We start from the raw sequence: 20,814 nt of genomic DNA on the forward strand, positions 1-20,814 counted from the left end.
GGAACTCCTTTCAGATTCGTCTTCTCTACTTACATGAATTCTCAAAGCCAAATATTTCCCGCAAAGAGATTTCTTGGACGCTCCTCTCGGTCATAATCCAAGCTACACATGGAGTAGCCTTTGGAGTACAGAACATTTACTTACCTTGGGCCATAGATGGAAGATTAGCGATGGTTCAAGAATTAAAGTGTGGAACATGCCTTGGCTGCAAGACCTTCCGACCCTTAAACCGTCCACTCCTCTTCCACCAAATTTTAAGGATCTAACTGTTAACCACTTGATGCTACCGAACCTCTCTTCTTGGAACTATAACCTCGTACACTCCTTGTTTAATCATAGTGATGCTGCTGCAATTTTATCTACTCCCCTCTATAATAGACAAAGAGAAGATACTTGCTTTTGGAAGGCTACGGTTGACGGCTCCTACTCCGTTAAAACGGCCTACCGCATCTGCACCAACATTCTTAGTGAAGCATCGCTGCAACCGAATTCAACACAACGGCAGCTACTTTGGCGCCTTAGTATCCCTCCAAGAGTATGAGCCTTCCTTTGGCGTGCAACTCACCACTATATACCTACAAGAGACAATCTATCCAAGCGTGGTATCCCTTATTCATAAACTTGTTTATCTTGTGATCTTCAGTCTGAATCTCATATGCACTTATTCTTTGTTTGTCATAAAGCAATGGCTTGCTGGAACCTCCTTGGCATAGGTAGCATTATTCAAGATTTACTCTACATGGCCGATTTGTTTCAACAAATGTTTTTGACTTGTTGCATAAACTTCATGATCATCAAAGACCATTAGCAGCTATGATCATTGAAGCTTGTGGAAGAGTCGAAACTTGTTACTTTAGGAAGACATCGACACTACTCCAACTCTCAAAGTCACTCGGGCCCAAGAAGTTCTTCATGAATGGAGTTGTGTTCAAAAAGCCAAACATTAGGAGCACCATGTCGAGCTGCACCCTGCCTGGGAAAAGCCTCCTCATGGCACAATCAAGCGCAGTGTCGACGCAACCCTTTTCAATGGTAACTCCGTAATGTGTTATGGTTTCTGCTTCCGTGACTCTTCTGGAAACCTTCTCTTCGGTAAGTCAGACTTTAAACTTTTGTCGGCCACTGTTTTGGAAGATGAAGCTATAGGTCTCTTGGAATCTCTCAAAATGGCCATCTCCAAAGACCTTTGCCATATTGCATTCGAAACAGATAGTAAACTCTTGGTTGATCTACTAGGAAACACCAATATTCTCCTTAATGAAATTGGTGATGTAGTTTCGGAATGTAAAACTCTCTTGTTAAGTAATCCCGACTATGTAGTGTCGTTTGCTAGGAGGCAAGCGAATAGTGTGGCTCATAACATTGCTAGAACTGCTCTATCCAATCCTAGCCCCCGTGTCTTTTATGATGTTCGTACTACCTTGTATTCTCTATTTATGAATGAAATGCAGTAATTTTGCCTTTGCTAAAAAAAATATGATGGGTGGAAAATTCAGAAAAAAATATTAATTGAATAAAAATATAGGATTTTAAAATGGGAGGACCAAAACTTTATTATTTTTATATAAAAAAAACATAAAAAAATGAATTTAAAACTTTCATTCATATTGATTTTTTGTTAATGAGTAGCGAGTATTGGTGTTACTAGATCATCTACCTGTGCTGCCGCACGAGTCATATACATTGCAAATGTAGTAGTTAAAAGCAAAATTATCAATCATTAGTTCAAAATATGATGGAGGGAAACTCACATATTTTAAAATAGAAAGACCAAAGTTAAAAGAACAGGAGGAACAAAGTTAAATTAAACCTAAAACATAAGATAACTCATTCTGAATTAATTGACTTGCTTTATTGTTCCCGTTTTTTTTTTTTGTAGAGAACTTGCTTCATTGTTAATCGTTAAGGATTGACAACTTTCAAAATGGCCAAAAGACAACTTTATTGTTATTGGGCAGTCCCTCTAAAAGCTCTTGATTGCTGGTACCTAGAAAAAACACAATTTTTATCTTTTTCCTTTCTCTTCAAATGTGCTAAGAAATTGGGAAGAGATAGCAACTTTCTTCTTTAATTTCAAAAATATCGGTTTCTATATCACAATCTCTTCTACGTTTGCTGGCTTGCTGCTAAGGGTAGGAATAAGTTGGGCAAAATTTCCTTAAATAGGTTAGGTCTAGTTTAAAAACTAAAGCCAAAACCAAACCTATTAGTCTGCCAACCGCTTTATTTTGAGTTTGACCGGGCCTTATTAAAAGCATAGGCTGGCCTATTAGCATATCTAAAAGTCTAGTTTGTGTTAAGAATTTTAAATAGAACTTTTGAAAAAGTTTTGCGTCTCATTTCAATAGACATTAATTAAATCCCAAAAGAATAAAAATTGTGCATTTCATATCTTGGAAATGCAAAGAAGAGTTCTTTTCCATCATTTGTCCAACGCTCTAAAGACTTTGATTTATCTCAGGTATAAATAAAACATATGAAGTATGTTTGATATTTGAGAGAGTTTTAGCAGCCACAACTCTTTTGCCTTTAACATCACCATGTTCTCCATTGCCAATAACAATTTTTGAGTAAAAAGACTCATCAAGTTCTTTGGAAAAACTAACATTGTTAGTCATAGTACATCCACTATCTATTAGCCATGTTTCTTTGCTACTGCTGGTTGAATAACAAGAAGCCTTAAACAATTGCTCCTCATCTTCTTGGTGGTGCTCAACAATTCGGGCTTGTTGTTCCTGTTGGTTTCTTTTGTTTTTGCAAATCTTCTCCACATGACCAAGTTGATCAAAAGACTCTATGTTTGGACTCTGGTCTGTACCAATAAAACTTTTTTAAATGAGTATCTTTTTTGCAATGTGGAAGAGTGGAAACTTCTTTTTCCCAAAACTATTGAAGCCTTGGCTTTTGCCTTTGTTGTTGCTCAAAAAAGCACCTTCAACATTTTTTTCCATCTCTGGAAGAAACATTGAAATTTTTTCCTCAATTCTTTGAGCACAAAGTTCTAGCAATCTGATTTGTGTAACAACTTTTGAAGTTTACATGCACCTCTTTCTTCACAAATACTCCTACCCGCCTAAAGATATATAAAAAAAGGACACCTCTAATAAATTCATGCATGTATTTGAAGCCTGGAAGCTCCTTACAATGTATTGTGTGCTCTCCAAAGTTATCGAGGTACACCTTACGACTAACAGGACAAAACTCATCAATAGGAAATTTTTTGGCATCATGAGGTGACACTTGAGAATTGTATGACATATGACCTAATCCATCAATAGTGATAGCTAAAAGAAAATCCTGAACATATGTTGGTTGCAAACACCTAACCTAACAATTGCTTTCTTTCTTGTGGTCATGTCTTATTATTCCAAGTAGATTCAAATTTCTCAAATTTCAAATTATTAATAAGTACAACATGTGTGAGTTTTGTAAACTCTTAATTCGATTCTTAATCATAAACAAACAAACAAAAGATTTGGGTGGAAAAGCCAATAATAACTAGGGCTCACCGATCCCCCAACGTCTACCCTGGGCTAGAAGTCCACCCACTTCCAACGTAAGATACAGGCAAGTGAATTACCTTATACTTGTCTGTCTCAATGATACTTATTGGTTGTGGCAACAAGGCAAGGCAATGCTGGTTCACTTGGTTCTAATCGAGAACAAAATCTTATGTATAGTGGAAAACAAAAAACACTCATTCTGAGGTTTATATTGTACATATATGCCTTCACTGCTCAGCCACATCATATTGATTTTGAAAGCCTATTCTATATGACATGCAACGGCAATTAATACTACTAATCACTGTTCTAACTTTGGTTTATTTGATACGAATAAGAACATAATAGATTTGTGTTGAATTAATACAAACAAAAAACACAAGTGATTCATCTTTAAATCTCAAATATAAACTGTTGCACCCAAAACAAAATAATTAAAAGTAGTAAACTTCGATCCAATTTAACAATACAATACAAAAGAATGCTCGTAACAAAATAATCAAACAATGAATTATTTTCAACAAGAAAAAAAAATAGTTTCTTGGGCATGTACAATCAAATAATTAAATTTATGCATTGAAGTCATTAATTAAAAGAATTTTCTGGTACCCGTTGGCTTTGATGGATCATGTGGCTCAGGCCCTAATCTTAGTTCAAGGTCTAACTCCGATGAAGAATCTTGAGCAGGTAATAACAAAGCCTTTTGTGTAGTAATAATTTCCCTTTGAACTTGACCTTGTGGGATATTAATTTGTGTTTCATTTCTAGTTGGTGATTCAGCAAAAAGTGGAAGTTGTGTTCTCACTTGAGTTACAAGAATTTCATCACCTCTAGAAGGAGCTTGTTGGTGATCTTGTTGAGACACAATATTAGTATTCAAGTTTGGTAATAATTTGTTGATCTCTTCACTAGAACTTCCCTCCAAATTAGATGGTAATTGAGTTTGGTAATTTGTTGAAGATTGTTGTTTGAGCTTTGCTTTGTCTTTCCTATGGATATTCATGTGTCCACCAAGAGCTTGTGCATTAGAGAATCCTCTCTTGCAAAAATTACACTCATAAGATCTAAGGTTCACTTGTTTTGCATCTTGATCATCACCACCTTTATCATGTTGATCAGACTCCATATTCAAAGATTAGTAATTTCAACTTAATTTTCAAGTAATAATAATTATGTAATGATGAAGTAAGTAATAGTACTAGTACTATGTTATAGGAATTAATAGCTAGATGGTCAACATAGGGAAATTATATATATGTGAAGTGGGGCACATGCTAAGGCCTGCTTTTCATCCTTATATTATTGTAAACGAATGGCATGAAAGGAGAATGCAACTTCCTAGAGTACTTGAGACAAATTAAAAGACAAAAATATAAGTTATAAGGAATGATGAAAAACTGGGTCATGGTATTGAGAACAAAATTTTGTCTCTTTGCTTCTTGGCGTGTACTTCTTTGCCTACGTTAGCTTCAAATGATATATTGTCGCATGGACACACAATGTTATTATCAGAAATTTTATTGATATTATAATAATAGTTGATAACAATATGTTTTTGTGTTTGTTCAAAAAAAAACAATATGTTTTTGTGTAATTTATACAGTATGTTAATGTATTCTCTCCACCGAATTTGTCTCTTCTAAATGAGCTTTCACTTCATATGAATATATATATATATATATATATATATATATATATATATATATATATATATATATATATATATATATATAAATTACACCAGAAATTCTTTAACATAATTAAGTATAGAAAAAGTCATTTACCTTCTTTTCCTATCAAGTTGATCTTTCATGTTTAAAAAAGTAAATAATGTTGGAATGATTTCAACCCATTTGGGGTTGGCCTAGTGGTTAGCTTGAGATCTTGGAGTTTGCTCCTCCAAAGGTCTCAGGTTTGATTCCCTCTGATGCCAATTTCGGTGGGCTAAGTCCATGTTGTTTGGATGGTCCCCTCGGATTAGTCGGTCCTTGGATCGGATACCGAGTTTTAAAAAAAAAATGTTGGAATGATTTATTAAAACCATTCAAAATAAATAACATATTCAATTCATCAACGTGGCATCTAATTTTTTTTTAACCGACCAATATGAAATATATATTACCACAAAAGGTTATCTCAAATACAAAGAGCGCACATGAAGAAATCCGAGTACATTAAGATACACAAGAAAAACAAAAAAAATACAGAAAACCTGAGTTAGTAACTCAGCTAAGTAGATAATCACGTGTTAAATTATTTGTATTCTATGAAACCTTAGCCGTCTTTGTTAGTCTCTTTGTTATTTTCTCTCATTATCTACATTGTTAACATGATATACAGGGCATGGTTTAATCCTCCTTGAATTGTTTGTCACTTCCGCTATTGAATTCCCAAAAATTACGGAATGTTGTGTGATTGATTTGGTTTAATTTTTACTGTTGGTCTTTTGGAATTTTTGTTGGTCATGTGTTCGAGGAAAAAAATTATGATTTAAGAAAAAGCATGTTTCCTTCCGTCAATTGCTTGGTAGAAACAAATTAGAGAAACTGGGAACATGATGTTTGCTTCGAAATGATAATTTGCAACATTCCACTAATTGATATTATTTCTTTGGATTTTTAGATTCACGGTGTGCATATTGTTTGGATGGTTTTGAGCATGTTTTGAAATAATTGCATCACTCATCAATAGCTGAATCCAAGTTATTCTTTCACCATGGTCTTTCCTTGTTTCTTTGATACTTGTCGTCATTGGTTAATGTTTGTTCGGTTTGCTCTGGTTGTTGGTTGATATAGATAGTTTTGTCATGTTTTGGGATGTGTGTGGGTGTTCTTTTTGGTTGAGTTTTTGTCTTTGGATCGCTCTTGTTCTTGGTTTATTTGTTTGAGGATGTAGTTTTTTTGTTTGTGGGTTATTTGTCCGTGGTGGTTTGATCAAGGTTGGTTATTTGGTTGTTCGTCTCTTCAATTTCGGGTAGGGTTTTGAATTTGGTTTGGTTTGTTTTGGTTCATGCTTGTTCTTTAATTTGTCTTGGTTTGGTTTCGCTTGGTTTTATCTGGTTCTAGTTGTTTGGTGAGTTAAAGATAATGCTCACAATTAGTTTGTTTGTTTAGTTGGTGAGTCAAGTGTACTCACAATTTGGTTGTTTGATTGGTTCATTCCTTGACACTTCAATACCTTCATCTAAACCAACCTAACAAGAATTTAATCTTTTCAAAGGAAAAACATGAATGTTGGGCGAATGCTGAGGACCTGGCGTTTGGCGAGTTTGAATTACCCCATTCAAAGGTAAGACAGTTGTTGTAGTTGGAAGGTGCATTCCCTACCTAATCACGATTTTCTGGCGGAATCAGACTCTTGATAATATCTTCAGTTGATCTCAGCAACGTCACCCGCATATCGATCCACTGGAACATGATGTGCTCCCAACACATGCTCGTCACGTTTTCGTCGTTCTTTAACTCCACCCAAGTGAATGATACCCTCCCCTCGTCGAGCGTTGGACGTTTATACCGGACGTATTCCACCCTCCTTGTGTCTCTGGGGTTGAGTGCTTGGTTGAATTCATTCAGTTGATCCTTGAGACCTCTTAACGTTACATCAAGGCACCGAACCTTCAACCTCTGAGGTTCTCCGCCGTTGAATTCTGCATGAACGTCAATCCACCCGACCATTGCTTCAAATCTACACAATTAGAAATTAAACACAATCAATAAAAACTCATTCAAACATTTCATCAAACACTTGGAGTCCAAATTATACATAAACCCTAAAAATGATAACTACAACATAAACATGCAAACATCTCAATAATTAAGCAATATTACTCATTTGCATGTAACATTGTATCATATCTTCCAAAAAAAAAAATTAAAAAAACCCTAAATCTAAAAAAATCTAATCCAAGTGTAAAAAATCTAACATAATCATGCAAACATCTAAACATCATAACAATTAAGCACTATAAGTCATTTGCATGTAACATTCTATCATTTCTTGCAAAAAAATTAAAATTTTAACAAAACACTAAACCTAAACAATTCAAGATTAAGTGAAAAAATCTATCATACCAACATAATTTAAGTGAAAGCTTACTTGTTCTTGTTGTTGGAGTGTTGTTTGATTTGAAGTTGAAGGAATTTTGGTGTTGGGTAATTTGAGAGAGAATTGAGATTTGAATGTGTGTTGTTTGAAAATGAGGCAGAATGAGGTTCTGCCTGGGCTAATAACAGCACGCAGCGTGAGTTAACGTACGTAAGGGCATTTTGGACTTTTACTTTGGGAATGAGTGAAACCATTTGGGTAAAAAGCAGCACTCTAAGTGTTAGATAATAAAGTAAAGGGATATGCTATTGGGTCTGTTAGTTTAGAGTTCATTAGATTATATATATATATATTCTCTAATAACCTTTTGTAATTTTAAATTATTGGTATTCTATGAAACCCTAATTGTCTTTGTTAGTCTTTTTGTTATTCTACTCTGATTATCTTTATTGTTAACAAACCCCACACACATGAAAGGATTAATCCACCAATAATTAAGATCAAAAGCTAAACTTGAGTTATTTTCTTTCATTCACTAAAAAGATAATAATTTAACCTTATCAAGCAAGTGTGCAATCGTCTCCTCCTTTTGTCGAAAACGGCAGTCATTCCTTTCTTTCCAAACACAAGCAAGCCACACAATATGCATAGAAGACTTTATTTGATACGAATAAAATTAAGAACATATTAGATTTCCTCAAGGCTGGATCCCCCAGAACATGTGAGACTCTTTAACACACCCCTCACGACCAACACAATTGGGCTTGGTTCGTAGACATAAGTGGTGGTGACTCGATTGCGGAAACTTGATAGCATGTGGCCCAATAGATCTTGGAGATGTTTTGATAGCATCTTAAAAATCGTGGTTGAGCATAACACAGCCAACAAAATCGGCTTGTAAGGTGATGATAACCCCCACTTATAAACACGTTCAAACCATTTTTTATCCAACGTGAGACTCTTTAACAGTAAGTGACAAAGCTCTCTCTCAAGAGATTTAACATTGATACATTTTCGGTGTTTGTTTCAAACTTAAGATCTCTTATAGATCCCTTACTATTTTGTTCAAATGATTTTTAATATGTTACTAGAAGAACATAATTAACTTATTAGAGACGCTAATTATAGGGAAAATTACACCAAGAGTCCTTTAAGTTTGAGGTTTGTAACAGATTGGTCCTTTAAGTTATTTTTGTTACACATAAGTCCTTTAAGTTTGAAGTTTGTAACAAATTGGTCCTTCAAGTTATTTTGGTCACACATAAGTTCTTCAAGTTTGTAAACGTTTTCAATTTAGTCCTTCTGACATATCATCATTATGGTTAACGAATTGACTAAATTGAAAACGTTTACAAACTTAAAAGGATTTATGTGTGACCAAAATAACTTAAAGGACCAATCTGTTACACACCTCAAACTTAAAGGACTTATGTGTGACCAAAATAACTTAAAGGACCAATCTGTTACAAACCTCAAACTTAAAGGACCCATGGTGTAATTTAACCCTAATTATATATGTGGTGTATTGAATCACGAATATGAAAGTTAAAACAGAAAAAGATAAATGTTTGAGCAAATTATCCTGAGCTGTCGGGGAAAGCTAAAATAGTGGTGTTTTTGTATTTCGGTCGGATTGGTGTTTCTAAGGATGAAAAGGTCATCTAAGGAATCACGCTATCGTTTATACATTGACCATTTGATTAATAAAATAGTCAGAAAACTTTGGATATTTTATTTATACGTGTCCCGAATCATAAGTTTAGTGTATTAATTCATCAAACCTCATTAGAACTTTTTTAGTGCATTAATACACTTGTTCTTATTAGAACTTTGCAGTTAGACGTGTTTATGCGAGATTTTTTATGAGAAAAAGAAAAACTAAGTTTACTGTGATGCATGCATGCATATACTTTGAAGTAATATTTAATCAGTTATACAAACAAAATTGGTGAACACATCTTACGTATATTTGATCGTTTATCTTCATTGTACTTTTTTAATCATTTGTATTGATGAATTAAAAGGCGAACCCAATGTATTATTATTATTATTTTTTTTTTTGAAGAAGTTATTATTATTATTATTATTATTATTATTATTATTATTATTATTATTATTATTATTATTATAAGAAACCCAATATATTATTTAATGGGAATTTCTAGGTTATACACCCTTAAATTCCTTAAAAAAAAAGTTTACACCCTTAAATTAATGTGTACTGGTGCATTTGTTTCATAAATCACTAAATTAACAATTATTTTTATGTGATCAATAACTATTTGTCGACTTTTATATTTTAGAAAATATCGTTTCATAAGAAAAAAATATCATTTCGTTGTTCATAAAAATCATACTAATTTTTTTACATTTCATCGTAAAAAATAATCAATATTCTCTATTATGAATAATAAAAATGTAAAAAAATGTTAAATTTTGCTTCACCGACACTTTTGACATATAAAATTTAGTTATTATAATTGTATTTAGTTATTATAATTGTAAATGATAGAATATATAATTTTTTCTACAAAAAATAACATATTTAACTATTAATTTTTGAAAGAAAAAACTATTAATTTAAATATAGGTGTACCGGTTCATTCAAATTTTCAAGTGTACCATAGAAATTGTCTTATTTTTTTTAATGGAAATATATATATATATATATATATATATATATATATATATTTAGATATATTTTTTTGGTAGTGTAAACTAATTTAGATATATATATATATATATATATATATATATATATATATATATATATATATATATATATATATATATATATAATGATATCAAGTTCCACATTTAAAAAAAAAAAAAGTTCAAAATGAGTTTATACGAACATAATTTCCTTTATAAATCGATTTTGTAAGAAATAGTTAGATCAAGATGATATCATGGTTTATACATCCATATATTTATTAATCAAATCTAAAATGTATTAAGGAAAAAAAAAATCTCACTTTACAAATCAATTAATTAATAAGGAAGTAAAATGAAGTTTGAAATAAAATAATAGCTACTAGTCTTTTTTTTTTTTTTTTCAGTATGGAAAAAGCCAAACAACATAGCTAGTCTTAATAGATTGTTTGCAATCGACAACTTTCATAAATATAATCATCTGTCCAAGTCCAACCTTAACTGTACCATGATTCCTAGCTAGTTTAGCCGTCCTAAGCATTGAATTTGAAGCTGACTTGGTAGTTATAGTTTGGAGTCAATGTACATGCAAAAGGAAACAAAGAGTAGTACATATTGGTTTTGCAGCTAGCTGGTAGATGAACACAACTCAGTTGAACCAACCTGTTACATGACACAACAAGGTAGCCATGAATGTTTTCCACGTGGAACCACTACCATTAAGCCAGCTAGCTGGACGTATTGAGGAGCTACTAGTCATACAAAGTTGATGCAGATGATTGCAAATTAGAAGAACGTGGCACTTTAGAGCTGTGGATTATAAAATATGTTACACATGCTAACAAAGATTGGTGTATTTGGTTTAATGATAAGCATTCAAAGGCATCAGATGCAGGGGATAAATCCTGGGAAATGAGAGAAATCTTCAGCTCAATTCAGCACAAAAGAGAGAAGCCAATAAATTAATACATTGCAACTGCTGAAAATAAAGTCATCTAAATCATTTACTCAGATCAAGTTTAATTGATTGAGTAGTTCTAAATGGTGGAGGGATTTGTTGTTGGTAGCTTACTCAAGTTAACAATTGCCTAAATTGGTGTTCTATATAAATACTATTGTCTACAAAGTAAAAAATTAATGTAGGTAACAAATTAATGTATCTTTTTGAAATGATAGTTTGGATTGGTGGTTGATGTCTTAAGATTTATTCTCTAGAAATTGTTTTATAGACACTTATTAATTGTCCACAAGGACCTCAAACTTTCAAAAATACCCTTATTAGGAGTTATAAACCGTTCCGCGACGAATGAAAGTTAGGAATCATTCACTACATTTTAAATCGATTAATAGAGTAACCGCTCTAAACATATGGGACCTTGCCGCTCCAAGATTTGTGTATTAGTCACATCAATTTGTTGCCAAAGCTTCAAGCATATGCTTTTCCATAAACTCCGCAAAATGGTTGCAAATCATTCACTTTGAGATTCATGAAAACGGTTCAACAACATAAAAATTGCAGCCTCCATAAGTTTGATGCCCGCCATATTTGCACCCCTTGCGGGCACTCTAGCAAGGCACGTATGAGTGATATCCTCATAGTTATTATGAATACAAATTATGCATTCTGATGGTCATGATACGCCCCTACTACTAAGATGAGCCCTTGTGGGAAAACAACCCATACAAATCAGCTACACTAGATTTTTAACCTTTGGGACAACCTTAAACTTTTAGATTAGCTTTCATTTCCCCTGTCATTTTAGTTTTAGATGATTTAAACTTTATTAGGCTTTGACTTGAGGATACTATTTGATTTTATGATATCCGTTGAATTTAACCTAAAAAATTGGAGAGAAAAAAAATCTAAGACATGATGCACCCCTTAAGGTTGAATTTTGATTGAAAAATCAAGGCTTACATATACTTTTGCTCTTTTATCTTTTACCAAAAATACATTTTGGTCATTCATCTTATTTTTAACATGTTGTAGTCCTTTGTCTTTTAAAAAAAAGTTCACGTTTATCCTTATGTTATTCAAACGTTAGAGAAAGTTGGAAACTAACCCACGTGACTCACCACTTATCAAACGTGTTGCTGCAATTTAATCTTCTTCAAAGGCGTCGCAACAAATCATTTTTGTTCAAAGACATCACAACAAAATCTCCTTCAAACGCTTATGTCATTTTTCCTTCGTTTTCTGCATTTCTTTCTTGGATTGCTAAAAGATGACGCCATTTTTCCTTGTCCTAAATTGTGAATATTTTTAAAAAGATAAAGGATCAAAACACATTTTTAGTAAAAGGAGAAAAATAAATTTAAGTCAAAAATCAATATCCATTTGATAATATAAATGCAAAAATCACGATTAGACTGTAATTACCACAAAATGCATCAAGCTTGTCTCTGTGCTGCTACTCTCCCACTGCAGTCATACAACAATTGTTCCGGTTCTTCAACAACAATCTCTTTCAACCTTGCAAAACCAATTCGGAGCCAAACCATGTTACATTCCCACACCCCAACAAACCAGAAATGGTCTCTTAACGGTATGACAGCTCTTGTCACAGGTGGAACTCGCGGAATTGGGTACAAAGTTTCTAACTTTAATGCTCATGCTTTCTTTTTTCTTTGACCCTTTTGATGTTAATTTGTGATTTTGTATTTTGTATGGTGTAATGTATGAAAAGGTATGCCATTGTGGAGGAATTGATGGGGTTTGGTGCTAAAGTGCATACATGTGCTAGAAATGAAGATGATCTTAATAAGTGTTTGAAGGAATGGAATCATTTGGGTTTTGAGGTTACTGGTTCTGTTTGTGATGTGTCAGTTCCACAACAGAGGGAAGTGCTTATGGAGGATGTTTCCTTTGTCTTCAATGGGAAACTCAACATCCTTGTAAGCTCCTTTTTAATTTATTTTTCTCTCTCTTGTTCATAATCATAATTTTTGTGTTTTGTTTCATTTTTTGTTTCCTGCTTTGAAGGGTCAAAACTAGCATTTTTGTTGTTAAGTAGATAGTAGTTTTGGACCCTAAATGTGTGAGACAGTGTCAGTTATAGTCCCTCCCTGAGTGTATTGAATTACAAAAGACGTCTCTGAGTTTCTGTTAGTAATTTCATGGACTAAACTAACTAATAGAAAACCACAAGTCCTAGCTCAACTGGTAAAAATGTTGAAATCGCTAGGTCCGACTCCGATGTCGAGACCGGGATTCGATCCTCGGCTCCACTTGTGTGTGTGAGTTTCCAATAACTATTGTCATTTCCTCTATCTACAAAAAAAAAAAAAAATTGACTAATAGAAGTGATCTTTGAGGATCAAGTTAACTAATGAAAGACACATTTGAGGATCAATCTCACTTAGGAAAGACACATTCGGGGATTTCTTTGTTTAATATATTCAAGGACTATAGTAACAATGTTTGACACATTCAAGTATCAAAAATGACTATTCACTCTTTTTTTAACCGCTAATGTAGTTTTGACCTTTGGAATGATGGTAAATGGGGGTCATTTAGAACTTTAAGACTACATTAATATTCACTTTGGATAGTGTGTGTGTGTGTGTGTGTGTGTGTCGACCTTATTAATTTAATGTGTAGATAAACAATGTAGGGACAAACATTCGGAAGCCAATGACAGACTTCACAGCTGCAGAGTTTTCCAAACTCATTGATACCAATTTAGGATCCACTTTTCATATGTGCCAGCTTGCATATCCACTTCTCAAAGCATCAGGAGTGGGTAGTGTTGTCTTTGTATCTTCTGTTTCTGGTTTTGTCTCACTGAAGTCAATGTCTGTTCAAGGAGCAACAAAAGGTAATCTACGAATTCAGTAAGGTGATGAGTTTATAAAATTTTGAAGATTTGTTTGTTGTTTATGGTTTGTAGGGGCAATCAATCAACTTACGAGAAATCTAGCTTGTGAATGGGCAAAAGACAACATAAGGAGTAATGCAGTTGCACCTTGGTACATCAGAACTTCGATGGTAGAGCAGGTAATTTTCTTTTTCTCCATCCTGTGACCATTAGAAGAAACAAAAGAATTAGCTACATGGTATCGTAATTTTGTTACTTGTTTTAATAATTGGTTGTGTGCATAAAAAAGTATGCCATTAAGCATGAGTGCATGAGTCATGATAGGACATTGTAATGCCGACAGATCTATATAATAATTCCACTCATTGACAGAAAGGCTTTGGTTGTTGTATTTGAGTGCATGAAAAAAAAAAAAAATCCACATTAAAACAGCTTTGAAATTGCAAGGACAAATACAACTTCTAAATTTTCATACAAGTCTTTCATTCCCTTTGTAATTTTCTATTTCAACACAGCAGATTTGATATGCCAGCCTAGACATATATATACGATCAATCTATTTCCTTTAGCTCTTCCAGCTAAAGTGCCAGCCACCTTAGGTAAATTGCAGCATAGCTATTGTCTAGTGACAGTTAATAACCAAGCTATTATGTTTATAATCTGTGTGTCTAAATCAGACGACACTCACATCTATTAGTAATAGCATATAGAATAAATAAATTATGCTAATTCTAATACTAATTGTAAATATTAGGATTTGATTCTAACAACCCCCTCAAGTTAAAGCTTACTTAGCTTTAAACGTATAACGGGAGGATGTTCTTAGAATTTGGGTTGGGTTTAACTTAACCCTTACAAAACCGACTTGTATGGTGAGGATTGCCCTCACTTAGGGCCATATCTCATTTAGTGTGGGACTCTTAACACACACCCTCACACCCATGACTGGACATCTGGAGTGTGACTCGAGTGGCCCAATAGCGGTGACCTGATAGCCTCTGGCCTAATGGATCTTGAATAGGCTCTGATACTATCATAGAATTTAGGTTGGGCCTAACTCAACCCTTACAAAACCGACTTGTATGGTGAAAATTGCTCACACTTATAAACATATGCTCAGCCCATATCTCATTCAATGTGAGAATCTTAAAAGATTTAATATAGAGGAAATAGAAACGACAGGGATGTAGCTGCAGCTAGAAAGTTGTAGCGCAACCTGAGGTGACATAGCAAAGATTGTTGGGTTTGTCGGAGGATTTTGAAGGTTGCTGTGGTGGTTGTCTGGAACTGGTCTCAGTGGAGAAGGCACAACTGGTTGAATGACAACTTGATGTGGAAGAACCGGATGAAGCACGATGAATGTGCACAACAGGATGGAAGTAGGCAAAAACTTCAACTGGTTGAGGAAATGGTACATGACAGAGATGTTTGTACGGTAAACTGTGTTATCAAATTTAGAATCTCCAAAACATGGCCAGTGCTAGGACCGGTGGGGCGCGGCGACCTTGTCGCCAGAAAACTGGTCATGTGCCTCCACACCTAGCAGCGGCTGTGATCGCCAGAAGAAGGCGCGATTGTCTGTGGTCGTGGGTCTCATCAGAAAGCAGCAAACTTGAAATTTTTTCTTGTGGTGGCCAGCAGCGGCTGCGATGAACCGCACTGGTCATATAATCAGAACATGCTCTAATACCATATATGTTTGCAATTTGTGTGTCTAAGTCAGACCGCACTTACATCTGTTTGTAATAGCATATTTAATAAATACAACTAATGCTAATCGATATGATGTGCTAGTTCTAGTCCTAATCTATTTTTCTAACGCAAGCAATTTATTGTGACTCATGTCCTTTGGAACATAAACTCTTTGTAGTAAGCTTGTGCTCAAAATTTCATAGATAAGGCTGCATTAAAATGCACAGCCCATAGTTCTATTAGACTAAACAAATTAAGATCAAATCATTCAGAAGGAAGACATGATATGATAGATCATGACTGTCTTCCAAATACCCAAGAATATTGAGTTAGACACTTTTCTGATCCCATATAGTTGGATAATCCAGGACTCCGATGTAGAATATAAAATCATCTCTATCAAGTCATTGGACGCAATACGATTTCCCTAACACCAAGAAACTGCATATTTGTGGTGCCTCTAATCCCATAATTGAACCATCCAGAATTATGATCTACATCGTAGAATCATCTCAATTCATTGGACATGCTTCTAGTCCTCTAACACCAAGAAATTGCCTTTTCTTGGCATAGAAATCAAATAAATTATGCATTTTCCATTCAAAATAAAAAATTATGCATCTCAAACGTTTGTGTTTCCTCGATCACTACGTAACTATCCTTATCTGAAGCTAGTGCTGCAGAATAGCTATTTGAGAAATGCTAACAATAGTCATTAATCTTTCATTCCCTGCATTTGATTTAGAACACCGCATTTGATTTTGAAAATTTCATTTTGAATTTCATTCTTACAAGAACTTTCGCAATGCTCTGAAACACTAAAGTCTAACACAACAATCAGAAATAAAACATTATCTGAATTTTACCCTTTTGGTTTAGGTTCTGAGCAACAAAGACTATCTGGAAGAGGTGTACTCTCGAACTCCTCTAAGACGCCTAGGTGATCCAGCAGAAGTGTCTTCCCTTGTCGCCTTTCTTTGCTTACCAGCATCGTCATACATCACTGGGCAGATTATATGTGTTGATGGAGGTATGTCCATCAATGGTTTCTCCCCGACACACATCTAAGAACTGCATCTCAAATATAGTCCTTGTATTTTATTAATTTTCCTCATCACACAAAGGACCGAGGGACTGAGTTCAAATCTAAAGAAATGGTTATAAAATGACAATTAAGTGTGGCCAAAATGAATAATAATTTCCTATTCTCCATTTTTTTTAAATGAAGCTTGGAGTCCCTAAAAGTCTTGCATAGGCCTTTGCAAGGTTTTGGCATCCCTTGGAGGTCCATCTATTCTGCTATCGCAATTTCTTTTTGACTCCTTTTTTCACCTTATTGATTTCTCGCGTCCTATGCAGTTTAGATTATATAATTTGAGATGTTGCACCCAAAAAATACAAATAATCCATCCCATGAATTTTTCAATGAATCTTAAAAAGAAATACTCTCTCCGGTCCTATTTACAAGAGACAATTAATTTTTTAGATACATTAAATAATTTATGTATTTGGTTTAAATTCTTGACTAGATACATAAATTATTCAATGTATCTAAAAAGTCAATTTTCTCTTGTAAATAAGACCGGAGGGAGTATTTGTTTAATTACTTGTCAATATTCTTAAAACTTTTGACAACAATAGCACTGCCCTCATCCAGAATGTAAAATAAACAATCAAGGGATTGAATTTATGCAGTAAATGAACTAACAAATGTTTTAGGAGAATCATAGTTTGAATTTTGAATATAACAATAATTGACTAAATTTTACTTACTTCTCAATCATACATATTAGAATTCGTTTTCTCTAGGAATCAGAGGTCTAAGACCAACAAAAAGAATTCGATGTCAAGTTTATGAGGTCTAAGTAAGATTTTTGACTATCATCTAACAAATGATGTTGTATATCATCCCCAATAGGGGTATTTGCACTTCGGTTTTTAGGCAAGAAATCATTCAAAATATAATTTTTTTGTATATGGGTCGGTTTCAAATATTTCCTTAAAAAATATGACTTGATCTATTTTAGATCAGATAGGTTCATTAGGATTTTTTTTTTTTTTCAAGTGATTCATTAGAATTTTATTGTTGCATTTTTAGATATTCATATTATGTCACATAATACATTACATATTAAACAACATTAACATATACATATACATTTATTAAAAAAAAAAATTAACATATACACAATTTAATATGGGGAGAGATCAAATAAAAGCAAATAAGACTTTAATTTTGATGTGTCTCAGTACCATATCAAATGAATTTAAATTTGTATCAAATTTTATATGGATGATCAATGTAAGATAAACATTCATTCCAATAGTGAAATTTGTAAAATTTATTTTCGTAAAATTTTAAGGGGAATAATTTAATCATTCTTGTATGTATAATAAACTAATGACTAACATTTTTTTTGATCTTTTTAAGAAAATAAAATCATTTTTTTCATAACTACCTCCACTTAAATTTAACACCTAGTCCTTTTGTAATGATAAGTTTGTCTAGCATAATTGTCTCTCTCGGTCGCTATCTTATCTCTCCATAATTTCAAAGATACATGTAATGTATATTGTATGATTTGTCTGACCAACACCTAAACATGCAATGGATTATACTTTAGATCTTTTTTATAAAAGATAAATGTATCAACAAAAATTAATGTATTTGTTTTATAACAAAAATTAAATATATCAATTTTATCAAAAACATCGAAGGAAGTACAACACCAGTGGAAACAAATTTGAGGTGTGTTATTTAAACACAATTTCTAATGCCGGTTGAAAATTTAGATGTGTATGAAGTTGAAAGCTATGATAGAGAAAAAATAATATAAAAATTAGAAATATATACAATGATTTTTTTCCAGTGGAAACTAATTTGAGGTGTGTTATTTAAACACAATTTCTAATGCCGGTTGAAAATTTAGATGTGTATGAAGTTGAAAGCTATGATAGAGAAAAAATAATATAAAAATTAGACAATGATTTTTTTCCAGTGGAAACAAATTTGAGGTGTGTTATTTAAACACAATTTCTAATGCCGGTTGAAAATTTAGATGTGTATGAAGTTGAAAGCTATGATAGAGAAAAAAATAATATAAAAATTAGAAATATATACAATATTTTTTTTTTGGTAGTGGCCGGGGTTTGAACCCTTTTTTTTTTGGTAGTGGCCGGGGTTTGAACCCCGGACCTTGCATATTTTTATGCATTGTCCAACCAAATGAGTTAAGCTCACGAGGACATACAATGATTTTTTTTAGTATATACAATGTTGATGTCAAATTTTGTGTCTTAAAGGAAAATATTTTGTTTGGACTAACTATATTTAAATATATATATTTTTTTGAAAGATAATTAAATATATTGTAATATATATTTGATATTTTTAAAAATTAAACAACATGATACATAAACATATTATAATATCATTTTTCAAAATTATATATATAAAGAAACTATATATTTTACCTCAACACTCCAAAAATAAGGAGAATGATAATAAGTGTCCTTGAAACATTTGGTTAAAGTGTTAAAATTAATAAATTTGTATTAAAAAGTAATGTAATTATTGTTGAGACAAAAATAAAAACTTATATTTTTAAGACAAAGTTTCTATTAATGGATTCTTACCGATGCAACAAGTTAGCAAGACCACAAAACTAACATGCAAAACACACGGCATTAATATTGTGGACTGGGCAACAACAAGTTAGCAAGACCACAAAACTAATATGCAAAACACACGGCATTAATATTGTGGACTGGGCAAGGAGGATGCATCTAAAAAAAAGTAGTTAGTCAAACAAACAAGAAAAAACACACGAAAACTTCTACTTGGTTACGTAGTCTACATTCAAACTCTGAACTTTACTCCCATGCATATATAAATGGCTTAATTGCACTTTTGACCCCCTATCTTTGCAAAAGTTGCGGTTACAGCCCCTTAACTAATTTAAATACAAAACAGCCCCCTAAGTATTGATTCTTTGGCAGTTTTGGCCCCTGATCCATTTTTGCCTTGGTCAACGCTGACGTGGCACCCAAACCCCTTATGTTTGGTGCCACGTGGATATTTATTTATTTATTTAAATCTTGCAGGCTTTTTTGGCTTTTTTAAATTGGATGAAATTAAAAAAAAAGGAAAAAGAAAATAGAAAAATCTTAGACTGTATTAGTTGGCCTGGTTCAATGCCTGATGATCAAGTGTTAGAAAAATCAGCACTTTTTCAAAGGGTTAATAATGGAGGACTTCTCAAAGGTGTTTGGATTGTTGGTAGTTCAGGGTATCCTTTAATGGATTGGGTTTTAGTACCTTATACTCAACAAAATCTTACTTGGACACGACATGGTTTCAATGAGAAGATTGGTGAGATACAAAAAGTTGCTAAAGATGCATTTGCTAGATTGAAAGGTAGGTGGTCTTGTTTGCAGAAAAGGACTGAAGTTAAGCTACAAGATTTGCCTGTTGTACTTGGTGCTTGTTGTGTTTTGCATAACATTTGTGAGATGAAAGGTGAGAAAATGGATCCTGAACTTATGGTTGATATTGTTGATGATGAAATGGTTCCTGAAGTTAGTTTGAGATCAGTTAATTCATTGAAGGCTAGAGATTCTATTGCTCATAATCTTTTGCATCATGGTTTAGCAGGCACTTCTTTTCTTCAACCGCTTGAGAAATCGCAGATCGAAGAAAACCAATCTCCTCCTCAATCACACACGTGTCAACAACAAACAAAAACACCGGAGGCACGTGCGGGCCAAAATCGTTAACGGAATCGTATTCAACGATTGTGTATTGAGGAAAAAGCTCAGCAGGCATATTATCTTCAGAGATTTTTTTTTGAGAGAATATTATCTTCAGAGATTGAAGCGTAATGATTAGGAAAATGATTGTGTTGGAAACAAAACGAACAGATCCAGATCTTGGCGGCGAAATCGACAATGCAGAAAGGATTGAGGAGAGTATGGGAGGAGTGGCATGGTAGGGAAGTGATTGATCGGAGTGTAGATGGCGGCGACGGGAACGACGACGTTTGTGGATTCTTGTTTTGTGCCGGGGATTACGTTCCATGGCATTCGTACGCCGTTTTGGGTTTCGA

At 33.4% G+C, this 20,814-nt stretch overlaps 2 protein-coding genes and 1 long non-coding RNA gene across 4 annotated transcripts; 1 reads left to right on the top strand and 2 right to left on the bottom strand.

The window, feature by feature from the left end:
- Positions 1-3,889: 3,889 nt before the first annotated feature.
- On the bottom strand, positions 3,890-4,768 carry LOC146930708 (uncharacterized). Its single transcript, XM_085702184.1, has one exon. It carries the CDS (start codon positions 4,627-4,629, stop codon positions 4,093-4,095), a length of 537 nt encoding a protein of 178 aa, XP_085558310.1. The 5' UTR covers positions 4,630-4,768; the 3' UTR covers positions 3,890-4,092.
- Positions 4,769-12,275: 7,507 nt separating this feature from the next.
- LOC146930709 (uncharacterized) lies at positions 12,276-16,734 on the bottom strand. The gene is made up of 4 exons (XR_015006454.1): positions 16,576-16,734; positions 14,109-14,217; positions 12,580-13,996; positions 12,276-12,445 (listed from the first exon to the last, which is right to left on the bottom strand). It is a non-coding gene; the product is annotated as an uncharacterized LOC146930709 (long non-coding RNA).
- Positions 12,440-16,953, top strand: LOC146930710 (tropinone reductase homolog At5g06060-like). Of its 2 annotated transcripts, none has more exons than XM_085702179.1 (5): positions 12,440-12,785; positions 12,887-13,094; positions 13,801-14,017; positions 14,090-14,196; positions 16,589-16,953. In XM_085702179.1, the coding sequence occupies exons 1-5, from the start codon at positions 12,550-12,552 to the stop codon at positions 16,775-16,777; spliced, it is 957 nt and encodes a 318-aa protein (XP_085558305.1). In that variant the 5' UTR covers positions 12,440-12,549; the 3' UTR covers positions 16,778-16,953. The 2 variants fall into 2 exon arrangements, with proteins under 2 accessions (XP_085558305.1, XP_085558306.1); XM_085702180.1 differs by having other exon boundaries at positions 12,542-12,785; positions 13,801-13,942.
- Positions 16,954-20,814: the final 3,861 nt, after the last annotated feature.

Source organism: Medicago sativa, chromosome 4 (assembly GCF_051527215.1).
Source record: "Medicago sativa cultivar Bolivia chromosome 4, Bolivia_mono, whole genome shotgun sequence".
NCBI lineage: Eukaryota > Viridiplantae > Streptophyta > Magnoliopsida > Fabales > Fabaceae > Medicago > Medicago sativa.